Source organism: Taeniopygia guttata, chromosome 1A (genome assembly GCF_048771995.1).
Source record: "Taeniopygia guttata chromosome 1A, bTaeGut7.mat, whole genome shotgun sequence".
Taxonomy (NCBI): domain Eukaryota; kingdom Metazoa; phylum Chordata; class Aves; order Passeriformes; family Estrildidae; genus Taeniopygia; species Taeniopygia guttata.
In genome coordinates, this window is record NC_133025.1 from 1,738,917 (window position 1) to 1,758,961 (window position 20,045).

General features: G+C 49.8%; 1 protein-coding gene across 2 annotated transcripts; it reads right to left on the reverse strand.

Moving 5' to 3' along the window:
* Positions 1 to 927: 927 nt before the first annotated feature.
* On the reverse strand, positions 928 to 20,008 carry SLC35B4 (solute carrier family 35 member B4). Of its 2 annotated transcripts, XR_012051914.1 has the most exons (11): positions 19,795 to 20,008; positions 14,957 to 15,070; positions 14,362 to 14,464; positions 13,144 to 13,193; positions 11,617 to 11,698; positions 9,506 to 9,566; positions 9,002 to 9,111; positions 8,746 to 8,821; positions 8,086 to 8,161; positions 1,894 to 3,773; positions 928 to 1,834 (listed from the first exon to the last, which is right to left on the reverse strand). XR_012051914.1 is itself a non-coding variant. In XM_030289891.4 (10 exons), the coding sequence occupies exons 1-10, from the start codon at positions 19,869 to 19,871 to the stop codon at positions 3,530 to 3,532; spliced, it is 993 nt and encodes a 330-aa protein (XP_030145751.2). In that variant the 5' UTR covers positions 19,872 to 20,008; the 3' UTR covers positions 928 to 3,529. The 2 variants fall into 2 exon arrangements, 1 of the variants encoding a protein (XP_030145751.2); XM_030289891.4 differs by having other exon boundaries at positions 928 to 3,773.
* Between the last annotated feature and the right edge of the window lie 37 nt (positions 20,009 to 20,045).

Below are 20,045 nucleotides of genomic sequence, written 5' to 3' on the forward strand. Positions count from 1 at the left end.
ATCTGAGTCCTCAAATTCTGATTTGAGGTTTTGAGTCTTTTTGAAGAACCTCGGGTTCTGATTTGAGGACTTGAATCTTTTCAGAGAACCTCAAATTCTGATGGTTTTGAGCATTTGAATCTTTTTGGAGAACCTCAGATTCTGATTTAGTATTTGAGGTTTTGGGAGAACCTGAGAGTGATATTTTGAGAATTTGAGTCTTTTTGGAGAACCTCAAATTCTGGTTTGAGGATTCGAGTCCTTTTGGAGAATCACAAATTCTAATGGTTTGAGGATTTGAATCTTCTTGGGGAACTTTAAATTCTGATTGGAGGATGTAAGTTTTTTGGGAGAACCTCAGATTGTGATATTTTGAGGATTTAAAGTTTTCTGGAGAAACTCAAACTCTGGTTTGAGATTTTGAGTTTTTTGGGAGAACCTCAAACTCTGATTTGAGATTTTGAGTTTTTTGGGAGAACCTCAAACTCTGGTTTGAGATTTTGAGCTTTCTGGGAGAACCTCAAATTCTGATGGTTTGAGGATCTGAGCCTTTTTTGCAGAACATCAAATTTTGATGGATTAAGAACTTCAGTCTTTTTGGAGAACCTCAATTTCTCATGGTTTGAGATTTTGAGTCTTTTTGGAGAATCTTACAAATTCTGATTTGAGATTTTGAATCTTTTTGGAGAAGCTCAGATTCTGATGAAGATTTGAGTCTTGCCTGGGACCCCAAACCTGGACAGTTGTGAAGATTTCAGTTTTGCTGGGAGATCTCAAATCCCGAATTTCCTCCTCCCCAGCTGCTCCAGGCTCCCATTGGTGCTGGATTTAGGGAAAACTTGGATCTGATGGTGATCTTAGAGGGCATTTCCAACCTAAAAAATTCCACGACACCATTAATTTTCCAGCCACCAGCAAAGCACAAAATGAGACACAAACCCAACAGCCTTTGAAGAGGAAACAGATTTATTTCACTTTTAAAAAACCAACCCAAACCCCACCCTAAACCCAACCAGCCACCCCAAAAGCGGTCGGGCTCCTCCTTTCCAGCCTCTGCTAAAAAATAGGTGCTCTGATCTCTACATAAAAATTAAAACCCAACTAATCAGCCTGGAGGGGGAGCCTGGGTTTAATTAATTTTGGCTAACAAGGCCCTTCTGCCTGGACCTTTCCTGAATTGCTGCCACTCCTGCGACTCCATAAATATTCCAAATGCACTGATCACGCCGAGAAGTTAAAAAAAAATTTAACTTTTTTTTAAAGTTAATTTACAAAAGCAACAAACAGCAACAAACAACCCAGGGTTGATGTGCTGGGAGTGAAAAGCACATGGTTAAAAAAAAAAAAAAACAAAAAAAAAAGGAGTGCCCAAATCCGCCAAATATTCCCACGGGAATTGGGGACAACGTGCAAGGTCCTGGAGAGGAAGAGTGACCCAGAGGATGCACAGAATGTTACACCTGGGAGCAGCTCCGTGCCAGCTCTGCTCTGTCCTGGATCCTACAATCCCTGGATAAAACAGTCCCTGGATCCTACAATCCCTGGATCCCAATCCCTGGATCCAATGATCCCTGGATCAAACAATCCCTGGATCCTACAATCCCTGGATCCCAATCCCTGCATAAAACGATCCCTGGATCCAACAATCCCTGGATCCTACAATCCCTGGATCCCACAATCCCTGGATCCCAAAATCCCTGGATCCTACAATCCCTGGATCCAACAATCCCTGGATCCAACAATCCCTGGATCCTACAATCCCTGGATCCAACAATCCCTTGATCCAACAATCCCTGGATAAAACAATCCCTGGATCCTACAATCCCTGGATCCTACAATCCCTGGATCCCAATCCCTGCATAAAACGGTCCCTGGATCCTACAATCCCTGGATCCAACGATCCCTTGATCCTACAATCCCTGGATCCAACAATCCCTGGATCCTACAATCCCTGGATCCTACAATCCCTGGATCCCACAATCCCTGGATCCCACAATCCCTGGATAAAACAATCCCTGCATCCTACAATCCCTGGATCCAACAATCCCTGGATCCTACAATCCCTGGATCCAACAATCCCTGGATCCCACAATCCCTGGATCCCACAATCCCTGGATCCTACAATCCCTGGATTCTACAATCCCTGGGTCCAACAATTCCTGGATAAAACAATCCCTGGATCCTACAATCCCTGGATAAAACACCCACCAGCCTTGAGTCACAGCTCCAGAGTTTCCCCACCGTGTTTGATCTCTGAAGAACCTCACCACTTACTCCCAGTTCCCAAAATCCTTCATCCCGAATTTCTGTTGGCTTCCCCACCTCCCCAATCCCAGCTGAAGCTCCGTGTGAAGAGCCTGGGGATGAAAATCATGGATAAAGGTTTTGCCTCTCTCTGAGTCCTTCCAGGAGCCACCACAAACAGCTGGAACAACGCCTGACCTACACCAGCCTCCCTGGAAAAATCCCATGGCACTTGAAATTCAGCTGTTTCAGGCTCAGGAAAAAACAGAAACTGGGGAAAAAAAATCCTTCAGGATATCAGGATGGAGCTGCAGGTCCTGGCAGCACCTCGCTGGCTCTGCGTGGGATGGAATTCCCTTTTCCCACATCGGGATTTGGGGTTGGGGCTAAACCAGTGCTCCCAGCACATCATGGAGCTTTTCCCTTTTCCCACTCTGCCTCCCAGCACGGATGAAGCCATGGAAAGCTGGGAAGGGGATTATCCCAGAGAGCTGATAGAAATCAGCAGTAAAAATAGAGGGAGGAAGTTTTGGAAAGGTGACCTTGGCTCAGGGAATGCCTGGGAGGAAAGTGCTGTCATTCATGACTTTGGGGTTTTTTTCATTGTTTTTCCTTTGCTATTAAACCCCCTCCATCCCTCCTGGATGCCTCAACTGTTCCAGCTGAGCACCACGGGAACAAGGTGCTGCTCCAGGAAAACTGCAGGGAAGCTCCAGGAAAAGCAGCCAGGGGTGACACTGAGGGACAGGCTGGCACAAAAGCCACGAGGAAGCTGATCCCAAGGGATGGGAGAACTGGGAGAGGAAAGCCAGCCCTCTCAGGATCTACTGGGCAGACTGGGAGATTCAGCTGGGGGTGTATCCCACATCCTCCCAGCACAGGGATCAGGGATTCCCACTGGAATGGGGCTCAGCCATCAGCTCCAGATACCGGGACAATGAAAGGATGGCACCAAACTGGCTCAGGGTCCAGCTGATCCAAGGCAACAGCATGGAAGATGGGCTCCCAGTAAAGCCCTGGATCAGCTGCTCCTTAAAAAGGGCTATTCCAATGGAAAAAAAAAAAAAAAAAAAGGAGGAAAAATTGGAAGCAAAAGGGGTCACATAAAAAAATGCCGACTCGCAAAAAGTACCTGGATTGTTTCTCCATAATCCTTCCCCCAAGTTCCCAGCGGAGGATCCTCATTTTCCCAGGAGCTTGGCACAGCCAACACCTCCCCTGTTATAAAACCCCCCCCCTGGGAGGGGGAGCTCCCTGCTGCTCTGCTCTGGAAAAACACCAAAATCCCTGCGGGAAATCCCTGGATTCACTCCTCCTTGGGCCGGCGGCGGCGCGCCAGGAGGGGCCCGAGGCTGTTCCACACCTCGGTGTACATCAGGGTGCCCACGAAGACGAAGGTGGTGCCCAGCCAGTGCCAGCCCGTGAAGGGGTTCTGGAAGTAGAGGATGGAGAAGATGAGGCTGACGAATTTGCGGAGTGTCACCACCAGGGTGACCGTGAGGGACGTGCACTCCGTGGTCAGGATGAAGACGCCGCGGATGCAGACGTACCTGGGAGCTGGAGCTAAGGGATGGACACAGGGAATTCCCTTTGGGAATGGGCAGCCTGCTGTGGGTGAGGGGAAATTCCCTCCTGGGAACAGGACACCACAAACTCAGGGACATCCCAAATCTCCCGGTTTCCCCACTGTGTTGGCAATCCCTGCCACAGAGCCAAGGGAAACTCCAAACTCCTCCACTTCCATGGAGCAGCAGTCCCAAAATCCCAGAAAAAAGAGGTTGGAAAAGACCTTTGAGATCATCGAGTCCAACCTAAAAAACAGAACTTCCCATTCCCTGTATTTCTGGAGTTACACCACCAGCAGCTCCCGAGGGCAGGGAAGCCTCCAAGGATTTACCTTCTCCTGGGAGCAGGAGGTAAGGGACAGCAGGGATGGACACTGGGGATTCCCTCTGGGAATGGGCAGCCTGCTGTGGGTGGGGGGAATTCCCTCCTGCCTGGGATCAGCTGGGAACGGGACACCACAAACTCAGGGACATCCCAAATCTCCTGGTTTCCCCACTGTGTTGGCAATCCCTGCCACAGAGACAAAGGAAACTCCAAACTCCTCCACTTCCATGCAGCAGAAGTCCCAAAATCCCAGAACAAACCAGGCTGGAGAAGACCTTTGAGATCATTGAGTCCAACCTAAAAAACAGAAGTTCCCTTTCCTGGTATTTCTGGAGTTACACCACCAGCAGCTCCCGAGGGCAGGGAAGCCTCCAAGGATTTACCTTCTCCTGGGAGCAGGAGGTAAAGGACAGCAGGGATGGACACAGGGAATTCCCTTTGGGAATGGGCAGCCTGCTGTGGGTGGGGGAAATTCCCTCCTGGGATCAGCTGGGTTGGAACAGGACACCACAAACTCAGGAACATCCCAAATCTCAGACTCCCCTACTGGAGCAGCCAGGACTGAGCTGGACAATGGAAACTCCAAATTCCTCCATTTCCATGGAGCAGCAGTCCCAAAATCCCAGAACCAGGCTGGAGAAGACCTTTGAGATCACAGAGTCCAAGCTAAAAAACAGAACTTCCCATTCCCTGTATTTCTGGAGTTAACTTCCCATTCCCTGTATTTCTGGAGTTACACCACCAGCAGCTCCCAAGGGCAGGGAAGCCTCCAAGGATTTACCTTCTCCTGGGAGCAGGAGGTAAGGGACAGCAGGGATGGACACTGAGGATTCCCTCTGGGAATGGGCAGCCTGCTGTGGGTGAGGGAAATTCCCTCCTGGGATCAGCTGGGAACAGGACACTACAAACTCAGGGACATCCCAAATCTCAGACTCCCCTACTGGAGCAGCCAGGACTGAGTTGGACAACGGAAACTCCAAACTCCTCCATTTCCATGGAGCAGCAGTCCCAAAATCCCAGAAAAAACAGGTTGGAAAAGACCTTTGAGATCATCGAGTCCAACCTAAAAAACGGAACTTCCCATTCCCTGTATTTCTGGAGTTACACCACCAGCAGCTCCTGAGGGCAGGGAAGCCTCCAAGGATTTACCTTCTCCTGGGAGCAGGAGGTAAGGGACAGCAGGGATGGACACTGGGGATTCCCTCCGGGATTGGGCAGCCTGCTGTGGGTGGGGGAAATTCCCTCCTGGGATCAGCTGGGTTGGAACAGGACACCACAAACTCAGGAACATCCCAAATCTCAGACTCCCCTACTGGAGCAGCCAGGACTGAGCTGGACAATGGAAACTCCAAATTCCTCCATTTCCATGGAGCAGCAGTCCCAAAATCCCAGAACCAGGCTGGAGAAGACCTTTGAGATCACAGAGTCCAAGCTAAAAAACAGAACTTCCCATTCCCTGTATTTCTGGAGTTAACTTCCCATTCCCTGTATTTCTGGAGTTACACCACCAGCAGCTCCCAAGGGCAGGGAAGCCTCCAAGGATTTACCTTCTCCTGGGAGCAGGAGGTAAGGGACAGCAGGGATGGACACTGAGGATTCCCTCTGGGAATGGGCAGCCTGCTGTGGGTGAGGGAAATTCCCTCCTGGGATCAGCTGGGAACAGGACACTACAAACTCAGGGACATCCCAAATCTCAGACTCCCCTACTGGAGCAGCCAGGACTGAGTTGGACAACGGAAACTCCAAACTCCTCCATTTCCATGGAGCAGCAGTCCCAAAATCCCAGAAAAAACAGGTTGGAAAAGACCTTTGAGATCATCGAGTCCAACCTAAAAAACAGAACTTCCCATTCCCTGTATTTCTGGAGTTACACCACCAGCAGCTCCTGAGGGCAGGGAAGCCTCCAAGGATTTACCTTCTCCTGGGAGCAGGAGGTAAGGGACAGCAGGGATGGACACTGGGGATTCCCTCCGGGATTGGGCAGCCTGCTGTGGGTGAGGGGAAATTCCCTCCTGGGATCAACTGGTTTGGAACAGGACACCACAAACTCACTACAAACATCCCAAATCTCAGACTCCCCTACTGGAGCAGCCAGGACTGAGTTGGACAACAGAAACTCCAAACTCCTCCATTTCCATGGAGCAGCAGTCCCAAAATCCCAGAACAATCCAGGCTGGAAAAGACCTTTGAGATCATCGAGTCCAACCTAAAAAACAGAACTTCCCATTCCCTGTATTTCTGGAGTTACACCACCAGCAGCTCCTGAGGGCAGGGAAGCCTCCAAGGATTTACCTTCTCCTGGGAGCAGGAGGTAAGGGACAGCAGGGATGGACACTGGGGATTCCCTCTGGGAATGGGCAGCCTGCTGTGGGTGAGGGAAATTCCCTCCTGCCTGGGATCAGCTGGGAACAGGACACTACAAACTCAGGGAAACCCCAAATCTCAGACTCCCCTACTGGAGCAGCCAGGACTGAGTTGGACAATGGAAACTCCAAACTCCTCCATTTCCATGGAGCAAAAGTCCCAAAATCCCAGAAAAAACAGGTTGGGAAAGACCTTTGAGATCACAGAGTCCAAGCTAAAAAACAGAACTTCCCATTCCCTGTATTTCTGGAGTTACACCACCAGCAGCTCCCGAGGGCAGGGAAGCCTCCAAGGATTTACCTTCTCCTGGGAGCAGGAGGTAAGGGACAGCAGGGATGGACACTGGGGATTCCCTCTGGGAATGGGCAGCCTGCAGGAAATTCCCTCCTGCTTGGATCAGCTGGGTTGGAACAGGACACTACAAACTCAGGAACATCCCAAATCTCAGACTCCCCTACTGGAGCAGCCAGGACTGAGTTGGACAACAGAAACTCCAAACTCCTCCATTTCCATGGAGCAGCAGTCCCAAAATCCCAGAACAATCCAGGCTGGAAAAGACCTTTGAGATCATCGAGTCCAACCTAAAAAACAGAACTTCCCATTCCCTGTATTTCTGGAGTTACACCACCAGCAGCTCCTGAGGGCAGGGAAGCCTCCAAGGATTTACCTTCTCCTGGGAGCAGGAGGTAAGGGACAGCAGGGATGGACACTGGGGATTCCCTCTGGGAATGGGCAGCCTGCTGTGGGTGAGGGAAATTCCCTCCTGCCTGGGATCAGCTGGGAACAGGACACTACAAACTCAGGGAAACCCCAAATCTCAGACTCCCCTACTGGAGCAGCCAGGACTGAGTTGGACAATGGAAACTCCAAACTCCTCCATTTCCATGGAGCAGAAGTCCCAAAATCCCAGAACAAACCAGGCTGGAGAAGATCTTTGAGATCACAGAGTCCAAGCTAAAAAACAGAACTTCCCATTCCCGGTATTTTTGGAGTTACACCACCAGCAGCTCCTGAGGGCAGGGAAGCCTCCGAGGATTTACCTTCTCCTGGGAGCAGGAGGTAAGGGACAGCAGGGATGGACACTGGGGATTCCCTCTGGGAATGGGCAGCCTGCTGTGGGTGGGGAAAATTCCCTCCTGGGATCAGCTGGGGTGGAACAGGACACTACAAACTCACTACAAACATCCCAAATCTCAGACTCCCCTACTGGAGCAGCCAGGACTGAGCTGGACAATGGAAACTCCAAACTCCTCCATTTCCATGGAGCAGCAGTCCCAAAATCCCGGAAAAAAGAGGTTGGAAAAGACCTTTGAGATCATGGAGTCCAACCTAAAAAACAGAACTTCCCATTCCCTGTATTTCTGGAGTTACACCACCAGCAGCTCCTGAGGGCAGGGAAGCCTCTGAGGCTTTAGGAAGCCTCCAAGGCTTTAGGAAGCCTCCAAGGATTTAGGAAGCCTCCAAGGATTTAGGAAGCCTCCAGGGATTTAGGAAGCCTCCAGGGATTTAGGAAGCCTCCAGGGATTTAGGAAGCCTCCAAGGCTTTAGGAAGGCAGCCCCAATCCCGCTGTGCCACCCCACAAAGGGTGGGATCAGGATAAAGGATACTGGGTGATGACGTTCATGAGGAGGTAGAACCACATGATTGGCAGGGTGAGGCCGATCACCGGCACCTGGAACAGCTCTGCAGGGAAAAATGGAAAATAAGGAGAAATATTAGGAGAAAAGCTCTGTTTTGCTCTCCTGGGTCAGAGCTCTCGTGCTGGAGGAATCCACTCTGCTCACACAGCAAATCCTGGGGAACACCAGCAAAGAACATCCCAGCAGGCCCATGCTTACATCCCTTATTGAGGATTAAGTCCTGGTATTCCCATTTTTGAGCCACCACGTTCCTTTTCCCAGGGATCACTCTTGGATGTGGCTGGTGTGTGGGAATTAGTCAGAAACTTGGGCTTTAATCATGGAATTATGGAATGGTCCCTTAAATTCCATATTCCCATCCACGGCGGGGACACCTCCCACTGTCCCAGGCTGCTCCAGCCCCAATGTCCAACCTGCCCTTGGACATTCCAGGGATCCAGGGGCTGCCCCAGCTGCTCTGGCAATTCCAGCCCAGCCAGGAATTCCTTCCTGCAAATTCCTCAAAATTCAGAAGGCTTGGAACACCCCAAGCTGCCAGCATGCACCACTGCAGGAAGGGAACTTCCCAGAGGATTTTCCAGAGGCTGGGAAGGCCCAGGAGCACGGAGCCCTCAGCACAGCACTCACCAGACTGGTTGAAGAGCACGGCGTGCTGGTAAATGTTGGGAGCCAGGAGCAGGAATCCAGGGAGTGGCAACGCATGCTGGGGGGAGAAACAAATCCATGGTGGGATCAGGGGATGGAATCCACCCCAATTCCCTGCTGGAAAGCAGCTGGATCTCAGCAGGCTCCTCACTGCTCCATCCTGGCAGTGTGGGATCCTTTTTGTGCCCAATCCAGGAGTGGAAGGGACCTTGGAGCAGGGAGAGCCCCAGGGACTCACGTTGTAGAACAGGGCCTCCTTGGAGTGCTTCCCAAATTTCTTGTACAGCATCTCCTGGAAAATCCCCATCCTGGCAGACATCAGCAGGGCAAAGGTGAGGGCAGCAATACCTGGAAGGGAAGCACAGCCCTGCAGCTTCAACTCACCAAATTTGGCTTTCAGGGAAAAAAAACCAAAAACCAAACAAACTGCCCAGACTTGGTAAGAAAACTGATAACAATTCTAGGGTTTGATTACAGGTATCCAAGAGATCCCTTAAAAATACCAGGGATGCACTTTGTGCCACTACTGATAATAATCAATCCCAGATTTCCCAAAGAGCCACCAACAGAGCCAGGGCAGAGGTAGAAAACCACACTTTAAAGCCTCCTCCATCAACTGCTGTGCTGAAGGAACACCGGGAGCAGCCCCAGCCCCTCGTCCTCTCTGCTCCAGGCAGGGCTGCTTTCACCTAGAGAATTCCAAGAATCCTGCCAGTATCCCAGAAATGTGAGCCTCACATACCCAGCAGCCACCAGAGGAAAGCCTGGGGTCCATCCTCTTCATTTGAGCTGGAGTCAGATGCCTGAAGGGAGACACAAAGTCACCAAGAGCCACCAGGCCCCTGCAGTAGCCACAGGCTTCCCGCTCTGCTCCAGGGAATGCAGAGATTCCAGCAAAAAAAAAAGGCAGAATCTGATCAAATCAGGATTGTTGCTGAAAGGAAGGGCCTGGTTTGATGAGACTGAACTCTTTTAACCACAAAAATAATCAAGGTCCCTTTTCAAGCTCCCAAAGCCAGCCCAATCCCAGGGTCCTGTGTCCTCATCCCATTCCAAGGTTTTTGTATCCCCATCCCATTCCCAGATTCCTGTGCTGCCTTTTCATTCCTGGGTTCCTGTGCTCTCATCCTATTCCCATGTTCCTGTATCCCCATTCCCAGGTTCTTCTATCTCCATCCCATTCCCAGGTTCCTGTGTCCCCATTCCTGGGTTCCTGTGCTCCCATCCCATTCCCATGTTCCTGTATCCCCATTCCCAGGTTCCTGTATCCCCATTCCCAAGTTCTTCTATCTCCATCCCATTCCTGGGTTCCTGGGTCCCCATTCCTGGGTTCCTGTGCTCCCATCCCATTCCCAGGTTCCCGTGTCCCCATCCCATTCCCAGGTTCCTGTATCCCCCATTCCTGGGTTCCTGTGCTCCCATCCCATTCCCAGGCTCCTGTGCCCCATTCCCGGGTTCCTGTGTCCCCCATTCCCAGGTTCCTGTATCCCCATTCCCAGGTTCCTGTGTCCCCATTCCCAGGTTCCTGTGTCCCCATCCCCAGGTTCCTGTGCCCCCATTCCCAGGTTCCTGTGCTCCCATCCCATTCCCAGGCTCCTGTGTCCCCATTCCCAAGTTCTTCTATCTCCAGCCCATTTCCAGGTTCCTGTGTCCCCATTCCCAGGTTCCTGCGCTCCCATCCCATTCCCAGATTCCTGTGCTGCCTTTTCATTCCTGGTTTCCTGTGCTCCCATCCTATTCCCATGTTCCTGTATCCCCATTCCCAGGTTCTTCTATCTCCATCCCATTCCCAGGCTCCTGTGTCCCCATTCCCATGTTCCTGTATCCCCATTCCCAAGTTCTTCTATCTCCATCCCATTCCCAGGTTCCTGTATCCCCATTCCTGGGTTCCTGTGTCCCCATTCCCAGGTTCCTGTATCCCCATTCCCAGGTTCCTGTGTCCCTATTCCTGGGTTCCTGTGCTCCCATCCCATTCCCATGTTCCTGTATCCCCATTCCCGGGTTTCTGTGTCCCCATTCCCAGGGATGACTGTGTAGGAAGGAAGAAGAGCTCTGGCCAAACCCATCAGGAGCTAAAACCAGACCTAAACCCAGGCTTGTGCTCAAGAGATGGATGAAATCAGGCTGAGGGCACAGCTCCAGCCGGACTTGCCTCAGGGAAAATCAGATTTATTCACCTTTGCCACAGCTGTCAGCGCAACCCCGAATTCCAGCCCTGCTGGGAGCTGATGTGGATTAACAGAGAGCCAAAGTTGCAGAGCCCAGCCCTTCCTTGGGTAAAAAGCTCTGGAATGATGGGGAATTTGGAGCTTTGACAGCTCCCTTTCATTTCCAACCTCTCCGAGCTGGATTAAGTGCAGCCAATTTTCCCTTTCTGCCATTTTTTTGTCATCAGCTGACAGGGTCAGGCCGTGGGTGCTGACTCTGATTGTATTCCACATGGATTTGCTTCCCTCCCTCCTGCTCTCCAAGCACTGGCACTTTATTTAAGGGTCAGGCTGGATGACAACAGGAAAAATCCAGCCTGAAAGGCCACAATTTCTTGTGGGATGGAAAGAGGGAAGATTTCTGATGGCTTTTTGTTGAGGATTCACCTTCTCCTGCCTGCCAGGAGCAAGAAAAAGCAGCTTCTGTCTGTTACCTCTGAGGCCAAAGAAAAATGAAGTTTATTCCCAGCAAAAAGCAGCGTGAACAGGTGAAGAGACACCTGTAATTAAACAAAATCCCACAGGAAAATAAAACCAGGAGGAAAAGCTTTTCGGGGAGCGATGTAGAGGTCGGAGACACCTCATGTCTCCGTGAAAAACCAGGCAAAGGGAATTTCTGAGGCTCCTCGTCCCTTCCCATCCTTACCACTTGCTTGGCAGACATGAAGGTGCAGGTGAAGATGCCCAGGGACACCAGGGCGATGGAGCTGTATTTTGACACGCTGTACCTGCACAGGGGACAAGGGACACGTCACCAACCCTGCCTGGCATCCCTGCTTCCCTGGATATCCGGGATTCCGGGATAACAGGCACGCTGCCCCTCCTGACCTGCCAGGGCCAGCTGACTCCAGCTCAGCACCTCAGGAGGTTTTCCTCCCCACCTTTATCCCAGTTTATCCCAACACTTGTCCCTCAGGAAGCTTTCCTCCCCACCTTTATCCCAGATTATCCCAACACTTCTCCCAGTTTATCCCACAACTCCAGCCTTGAGTCTGTGCAGGCACGGCTCAGCGTTATCAGCGTGTTATTAATGTGTTATCAGCATGTTATCGATGTGTAATCATCATGTATTAATGTGTTATCAGCGTGTTATCAACGTGTTATCAGCATGTTACTGATGTGTTATCAGCGTGTTATTAATGTGTTATCAGCATGTTATTGATGTATTAATAATGTGTTATCAGTGTGTTATTGATGTGTTATCAGCATGTTATTGATGTATTAATGTGTTATCAGTGTGTTATTAATGTGTTATCAACGTGTTATAAGTGTGTTATTGGTGTGTTATCAGCATATTATCAGCATGTTATTGATGTGTTATCAACCTGTTATCAGCGCGTTATTAGTGTGTTATCAGCACATTATCAGCGTGTTATTAATGTGTTATCAGCGTATTATCAGCATATTATTGATGTGTTATCAGTGTGTTATTAATGTGTTATCAGCACGTTATTGATGTGTAATCAGTGTGTTATTAGTGTGTTATCAGCATATTATCAGCATGTTATTGATGTGTTATCAGCATGTTATCAGCGTGTTATTGATGTGCTATCAACGTGTTATCAGCACGTTATTAATGTGTTATCAGCATGTTATCAGTGTGTTATTGATGTGCTATCAACATGTTATCAGCATGTTATTGATGTGTTATCAACGTATTATCAGAGTGTTATTGATGTGTTATCAGCATGTTATCAGCGTGTTACTGATGTGTTATCAGCATGCTATTGATGTGTTATCAGCATGTTATCAGCACGTTATTAATGTGTTATCAACCTGTTATCAGCATGTTATTTATGTTATCAGCATGTTATTAATGTGTTACCAGCATGTTATCAGTGTGTTATTGATGTGTTATCAGCATGTTATCAGCACTGCTGGAGCCACAATCCCCACCGAGCTCCACCCCAGCCACAGCCAGCACAGAATCCCTCAGGAGCTCTTCCAAAACTGAACAGAGAGGCTGCAGCTGTGGAAAATCTAATTCCAGCCAAGACAGGAGGGAAGAGGTGGAAATGCAGAAGGAGCTATTCCAGCCTCTATGCCATGCTCTCTGTCCCAGTTCCCCACCATTAAAATCAGAATATTTAACAGGAAGAATGATGGCACGAAACACCCAGCGGGATTTAATCCATGGCAGAGATTCCCTAAAGATAAGAAGTGTGTGATTTACCTTTTCTTCAGGATGATGATCCCTAGAGCCATGCTTGCTATGAGAGAACCCTGGGGAAAAAAACCAAAAAAAAAAAACAGATGGGAAAACCAAAACATGAGGTCAGCAGGCCAGAATTCCCCAGCTTGGGATGCTGATCCCAAAGGGACACTGCAAACTCAGTGTGGTGGATACCAAGAGAAACACCACGTTTGAAACAGGAAAACTGACTTTAATGGGAGAAGGTGCAGCTTCCTTGAGGTTGGATACTGGGAAAAATCCTGCCCTGGAAGGGTTGTCCAGCCCTGGAGGGATTTCCAAGTCCTGTGGTACGTGGGACATGGGGCAGTGATGGCTTGGCAGTGCTGGGACTGGTTGGACTCCATGAGCTTAAAGTTCTTCTCCTGCCTCAATGATTCCATGATTCCCTTCATCCAGGAAACGGGGAGAAGGTGAGCTGGCTCCCTTGGGAATAAGGATACTGGGCTGGGGACCTCCCCTTTATTTTTTTTCAGAATGTGGCCAAATCCCACTAGTTTAACTGGGAGCAGGAGCCCAGCTCCAGGGATTGACTGCAGGAGCAGAACCACCCCTCGCAGTTCATGGGGGACAGGTCTCCTGCAGCGTGGGCTGGTTTTGAACCTCTCCCCATTCCAGATATTCCACCCCCAGGATGTGCTGTGGGAAAAGAGCTCCCACCAGGAGGTTTTGTTATTCCCAACAGCTGGGGCTCCATTTCCTTGGGGTTTAAGAGATCTTTTAGCCTGGCACTCATCCACACTTAGGTGAAGATGCAGTTTAATGGGTTTTTTCCCAAAGCAAAGAACTGTGCAGGTGGATTAGGCCAAATCCCAAATCCCAAATCCATGCTCTCTGACCTGTGATGTTCAAGACCAGAACATGAATCACTTGGTGGCAGGGAAAGCTGAATCCCTGTGGCCAACCAGAGTCTGGGATTGCTTTTGTCACCGCCACTTCCCCCTTAGCTCTGGAATTCCAAAGCCTGTCTGAGCCTGTTTCCCTGTCTATCCATTAACCTGGAATTTAATGATCAACACCATAACGTGAAACCTTTGGAGCTGAGCTTTGGAGCGAGGCTGCTCTCCCACCAGCTGGAATTCAGGATTTCCACAGGGGTTTGGTGCTCTCGGGACACATGGAGCAGGGATGGTTGCAGCAGAAATGATGGAATGGGAGCCCCAGGAGGAGGAGGAGGAGGAGGAGGAGGAGGGTGCTCACCGAACGGAAGATCATGTGCAGTGGCATCGCGATGTTCAGGTTCAGGGCGTAGTTATTGACCACGCTGACGGTGAAGAACATGGCCACCATGATGAAATAGTTCCTGAAACGTGGAAAAATACCTGGGAGATGTGCAGGAACCTCCCTGAGATGCTGAGAGACCCCCCAGGAATAATCATGGGATGCATGGAGAGGTTTGGAGCAGAGCAGAGATTCTGGGTCTGTCACCAAGCTCGTCCCCAGTGGAGAAATGTGAAGTGAATTTGGGTGATTTTCCAGGAAAACTTTCCCTTCCCACTCCCACCACACCAAATCCCAGAGATAAAAAGCTCTTGAAGCACAACAAACTCTTCCCTGTGCAAAACTCTGCCCCGTTCCTGTGACAGGGAAAGATCTGATGGCAATTTCCCATTAAAAACTCCTGATAAACGAGTGGGGATTTTATCCAGCCTGGCAGCTTCCCAACATGGCTCTGCAGATGCTGCAGGATGGATGGGATTTCCACAGGATAAGTGGAAAAGCCACTTTATGAAAAGTTTTTTGGAGGTAAGAGAGATCCAGGCCACTCCTGCTGGGGAAAACCTTGGGATTGTACCTGATGGGGATGGCCGGGCGCTTCCTCCCGAAGTTGGCCTCGAAGATGAAACCTTCCAGCGCAATGAACAGGAACTGGGAGAAGGTCACGATGTTCCCACATCCTGGGAACTGCCTGCAGGCAGGGAGAGACCAGCATCAGAGCCATTCCAGGGAGAGCTAACACTGGGATCCAACAAAAGGAGGCAGCAGAGCCAGAATCCTACCCCTTTTCCCAGACTCCTGTCCCTTTTCCCAGAATCCTATCCCTTTTTCCAGACTCCTATCCCTTTTCCCAGAATCTCATCCCTTTTCCCAGAATCCTACCCCTTTTTCCAGAATTTTATCCCTTTTTCCAGACTCCTATCCCTTTCCCCAGAATCCTAACCCTTTTTCCCAGAATCTTGTCCCTTTTCCCAGACTTCTATCCCTTTTTCCAGAATCCTACACCTTTTCCCAGACTCCTACCCCTTTTCCCAGAATCCTGTGCCTTTTCCCAGACTCCTGTGCCCTTTTCCCAGACTCCTGTCCCTTTTCCCAGAATCCTACCCCCTTTTCCAGAATTCTACACCTTTTCCCAGACTCCTACCCCTTTTTCCAGAATCCTACACCTTTTCCCAGAATCCTACCCCTTTTCCCAGAATCCTACCCCTTTTCCAAGACTCCTGTCCCCTTTTTCCAGAATTCTATCCCTTTTCCCAGACTCCTATCCATTTTTCCAGACTCCTGTCCCCTTTTCCCAGACTCCTGTCCCCTTTTCCCAGACTCCCATCCATTTTTCCAGAATCCCATCCCTTTTCCCAGAATCCTACCCCTTTTCCCAGAATCCTACCCCTTTTCCCAGACTCCTGTCCCTTTTCCCAGACTCCTGTCCCTTTTCCCAGAATTCTATCCTTTTTCCCAGACTCCTGTCCCTTTCCCCAGAATCCTACCCCATTTCCCAGAATCCTATCCGTTTTTCCAGACTTCTGCCCCCTTTTCCCAGACTTCTGCCCCCTTTTCCCAGACTCCTGCCCCCTTTTTCCAGACTCCTATCCATTTTTCCAGACTCCTATCCATTTTTCCAGACTCCTATCCCTTTTCCCACAAAGAGACCCACCCTGGAGAGGTTTTACTCAGGGTTTGTTCACCTGAGCTTGTGCAAACACCTGCAGGGTGTTTCCTCCAACATTTCCCAAGATGAACTTGGAATGTTGGAGCAGTCAGGTCAGGGAAGTGAAAGAAAAAACTGCTGGATCTCTCTCTTTCCCACGGGAAGTGGCTTTAGGAGGACTCTGTGTTTGTTAGAGGTCAGGTAATCTGAGGTAATCTGCCTTTCCAGGGAGAAAAGGCAGCTGGAAATTCAATATTCCTCATGCCTGCTGCAGGAGGGAAGTGCCAAGGTCAGGTCTGTGCTGGCAGAGTGTCCCTGGTTCAGATTTGCTCAATTTCCTCTAAAAAAGTTTCAGCTCCCCTGGGATTTCTGAATTCTAGAAGGGACCAAAACTCCTCACAGGAGCCCAAAAAAAGTCCTGGAAGAAATCCCACGTGACATCCATGGATTTTTTAATGTGACAACAACTGCTCTAGGATCCCAAATCAACAAAATTTTGTCTGAGCTCAAAAGGGACCCTCTTAGTCCCTTTTTGTCCCTCCCTGGAGGGACCCAGGAGTCCAAAAATGCCACCAGTTCCGAGCAATCCAAATGTTTATCCTGTGGGAACAGGAATTCCACAATTCCAAAGCAAGGAATTCAAACAAACATTCCCTGAGGAGCCCCCAGGGAGCAGGGAAGGATTTCCTGGGAAGCAGAAGCTCAGAGGAGGCTGTGACAGGGCAGATAATGAGAAAACTCATGGGAGATGAAGGAATTTAGAGAATATTTCCTTTTTTTTTTTTTTTTCCTCCTGGTGTAAGACAGAAAGTGAGGCCAAGCATTCCTGGGAGAGTCCTGCTCCTCAAGGAACATGCTGGATGCAGTTTTGCAGGATTCAAGCTGGGAAATGCCCTGGAAAACAGGAATTTCCAAGCTGCCTCCTCCAAATTCTCCTCTGTCACCCCACAGAGCTCTGAGGAGCAGCAGCCACATGGGGAATGCAGGGCTGAGCCGACAACACCTGGAAAAATCCCATTTTCCCTGCTTTTTCCAGGGATGGGCACCACCCTGAGCCACTTCCCTCTGCCCACCTGCCAATTCTTCTTCCCAGAAGAAGAATTATCCATAAAACTTCGTTATCTTTTCAGCTCTGAGGCTGAAAGGTTCAAAAGGGACAAAGAGAAGAGACCTTGAAGCAGAGCCAGAAGCTCCAGGATTGCAAATCTTATCTCCAGCCTTATCTCCAAGTTTTCACCCCCAAAGGGGATCACAAGGAGCTGGAAACCTGTGATAAAACCCAAGGATGGGCTTTGCCTCCTCCCAAATCACAGAGCCCTGGACATGACCCCATTTTATCAGCACTGTTGGCACTCGGGGTTTTGTGCTGGCTGATAAAAAGGGCTCCTTCTTTGGCTCACAATCCTCACTCAGATCCACCTAAAAAATGAGATCAGTTTGGATCTATCAACCCAAGATCTGCTTCAGCTGCAGACAACCAAAAAGAGTCCTCCCAGCAAGAAGTCTCCCTGCTCTCTCTCCTACTCCACTACATGGAAAGGGAGAAAATCTGATTTTTGGGCCTGATTTACATCCCTTCCACAGCAATTTGAGCCCCTAAAATCAAGAAATTTGAGATTGCTTGTTCTGCCTCCCCAGCCCAGCAGAAATATTTTTCTTCTCTCCTCTGCAGCCACTCTCCACACATTTAAACTATTTTGTCTGCCCTCAGGTATTTCCAGATTAAACACTTCTCATTCCTTGGCTTTCCTTATAAATCCTGAGCAAACTTCTTCCCAATCAACTTTGCTACTCCTCACCAACCTGGTCACTGCCTTCTCCAGGATTTTGCTTGTTATTGGGAATATTCATCTGCAGGAGGAAATTTTCCTTCCAAAACCCAACAAAATAATTGGTGTTATCCCAATTTTGGGATTAAAGGTGAGCAGGGCAAGTAAAAGGCACAGGAATTGAGCTGTTGGGATTTTTAGGAATTTTTAAAGTGGATGAGAGGTGCTGCTTGAAAGAAGGTTTTGTGTGAAAAGCAGCTTTCCCTTGATGTCTGCAATTGGATTTCTGGAATTTGCTCCTCTGGGCTTGAGTCACCTTTGAATAATTCAGTCTTTGAACAGGGCCAAATGTTTTGGTTTAAGGTTTGCTGTGAGGAGACCTGAGTGGCAAAAAAAGCCAAATCCAAAGGGTTGTTGTTTTTTTTTTTGCTTCCAAAGGGTTCAGCCCTCCTCTGTCACTGATGCTGCAACACAAACCAGGCAGGAAATCAGAGGTTGGAGTAATCCCTGAGAGAAAAAACAGCTCCTCACACAAACTCCGTGATTTATCCAGGGATTGTGCACCTGAATCCCATTTGGGAGCAAATATCCCAACTGCTGGATTTTGCAGTCCCTTTTTCCTTTAATAATCTGGGATATTGATGGGCTGGGAGGGAGTAAGGGCTGATTTTGGAAGCTGGAGTGCACTGAGGGCTCAGGGGTGCAGCCCCACGCTGACTCACTGGGATTTTACACACCAAACCAGTTCAAGCATCACTTTTTTCCCAGTCAGGCCTTCCCACCTTTCTGAACAGCCCCTGCCCAAGCTTCCAGCCTTCCTCCATCAGGGTGAGGAAGGTGAGATCCCCAAAATCATCAGGGTGAGGAAGGTGAGATTCCCAAAATCATCAGGGTGAGGAAGGTGAGATTCCCAAAATCATCAGGGTGAGGAAGGTGAGATTCCCAAAAACATCAGGGTGAGGAAGGTGAGATCCCCCAAAAACATCAGGGTGAGTGAGGAAGGTGAGATCCCCAAAATTATCAGGGTGAGTTAGGAAGGTGAGATCCCCCAAAAACATCAGGGTGAGTGAAGAAGGTGAGATCCCCAAAAACATCAGGATGAGGAAGGTGAGATCCCCAAAAACACCAGGGTGAGTGAGGTGAGATCCCCAAAATCACCAGCCTCCAATCTGAGAATTCAAGGGGACTCGGTGACTTTGCAGCGAGCGAGGATTCCAGGTGGAAAACATTCCAGGGATTCCAGGTGGAAAACATTCCAAGACCCCAAGCTCGGATTTCCAGGAGGAAAACATTCCCTGCTGTCCCCAGGGGCAGCTCCTGCCTTGTCCCTGGGATCTGAGCGCTGGGACAGGGTGGGATGGGGACATCCCCTAGCCCGGACACATTATTTAGTCATTTATTTGGATGTCACATAATTGATATGAACTGAGTTATAAATTAATTTAATTTCAATTTTAATGGGAGTGAATTTTATTATTAAATCTCCCTCCACAACTCCCTGACAGGAGGATGGAGCAAGGTGGGAATCCAGCTATTTTCCCAAGGAATAAAGGACACGATGGAAGAAAAGGGGAAAATAAACAAACCCCAAAAGCTTCCTGAGCTGACATTTTAGGGTTATTTTCACACTGAAGCACATTAAAAAAAAAAAAAAAAAAAAACCAACAAAAAAAAAAAAACCACCAAACCGATTTGTTGTGTGGCTTTAATCCAGTTTAGAGCCAAGGTGCTGCATTGGGGTGCCCAGAACACCCCAAACCCACCTAGCAGGGACACAGGCGATGATTTACCTCTGGGCTCTTCCATGAGGGGCTCTGGGCTCTTCCATGAGGGGCACCGAGGCCTGAGGGGTTTAAAACCCCCTCAGCACCCCAAATCCCCCCAAACCCACCCCGGCACTGCTGCTGCGTCCCCTCACACACCCTGAGGGGATCCCATCCCAACAGGATCACCCCGATCCCGACCCTTTTTCCCTCAGCCCTCCCCTCGGCCCCGCACCTGGCCAGCAGCTCCAGGAACACCACGTTGCTGCAGCAGCCGCCGAACACCAGCCCCACAGCCACGGCCGGGTGCATGGCGTCGCTCCGGGCAACCAGGCGGCGTCCCGGGCCGCGGCCGCATCCCGATCCCGGGATCCCACCTCGATCCCGGGATCCTGCCCCGCCGCCCCCGCTTCCTCCTCCGGCCGCCGGTAGTTCGCTGCCCGCCCGCCGCCGCCGCGGGGACTACAACTCCCGGCAGGCTCCGCG

Excerpts from the sequence above, each read along its gene's own strand:
- SLC35B4 (XM_030289891.4), bottom strand. The coding sequence starts at position 19,871 with ATGCACCCGGCCGTGGCTGTGGGGCTGGTGTTCGGCGGCTGCTGCAGC. Across the intron at positions 15,071-19,794 it reads TTCCTGGAGCTGCTGGCCAG|GCAGTTCCCAGGATGTGGGA; the intron begins GTGCGGGGCCGA and ends CCCTGCCTGCAG. Across the intron at positions 9,112-9,505 it reads TTTCCTCTGGTGGCTGCTGG|GTATTGCTGCCCTCACCTTT; the intron begins GTATGTGAGGCT and ends CTTCCCTTCCAG.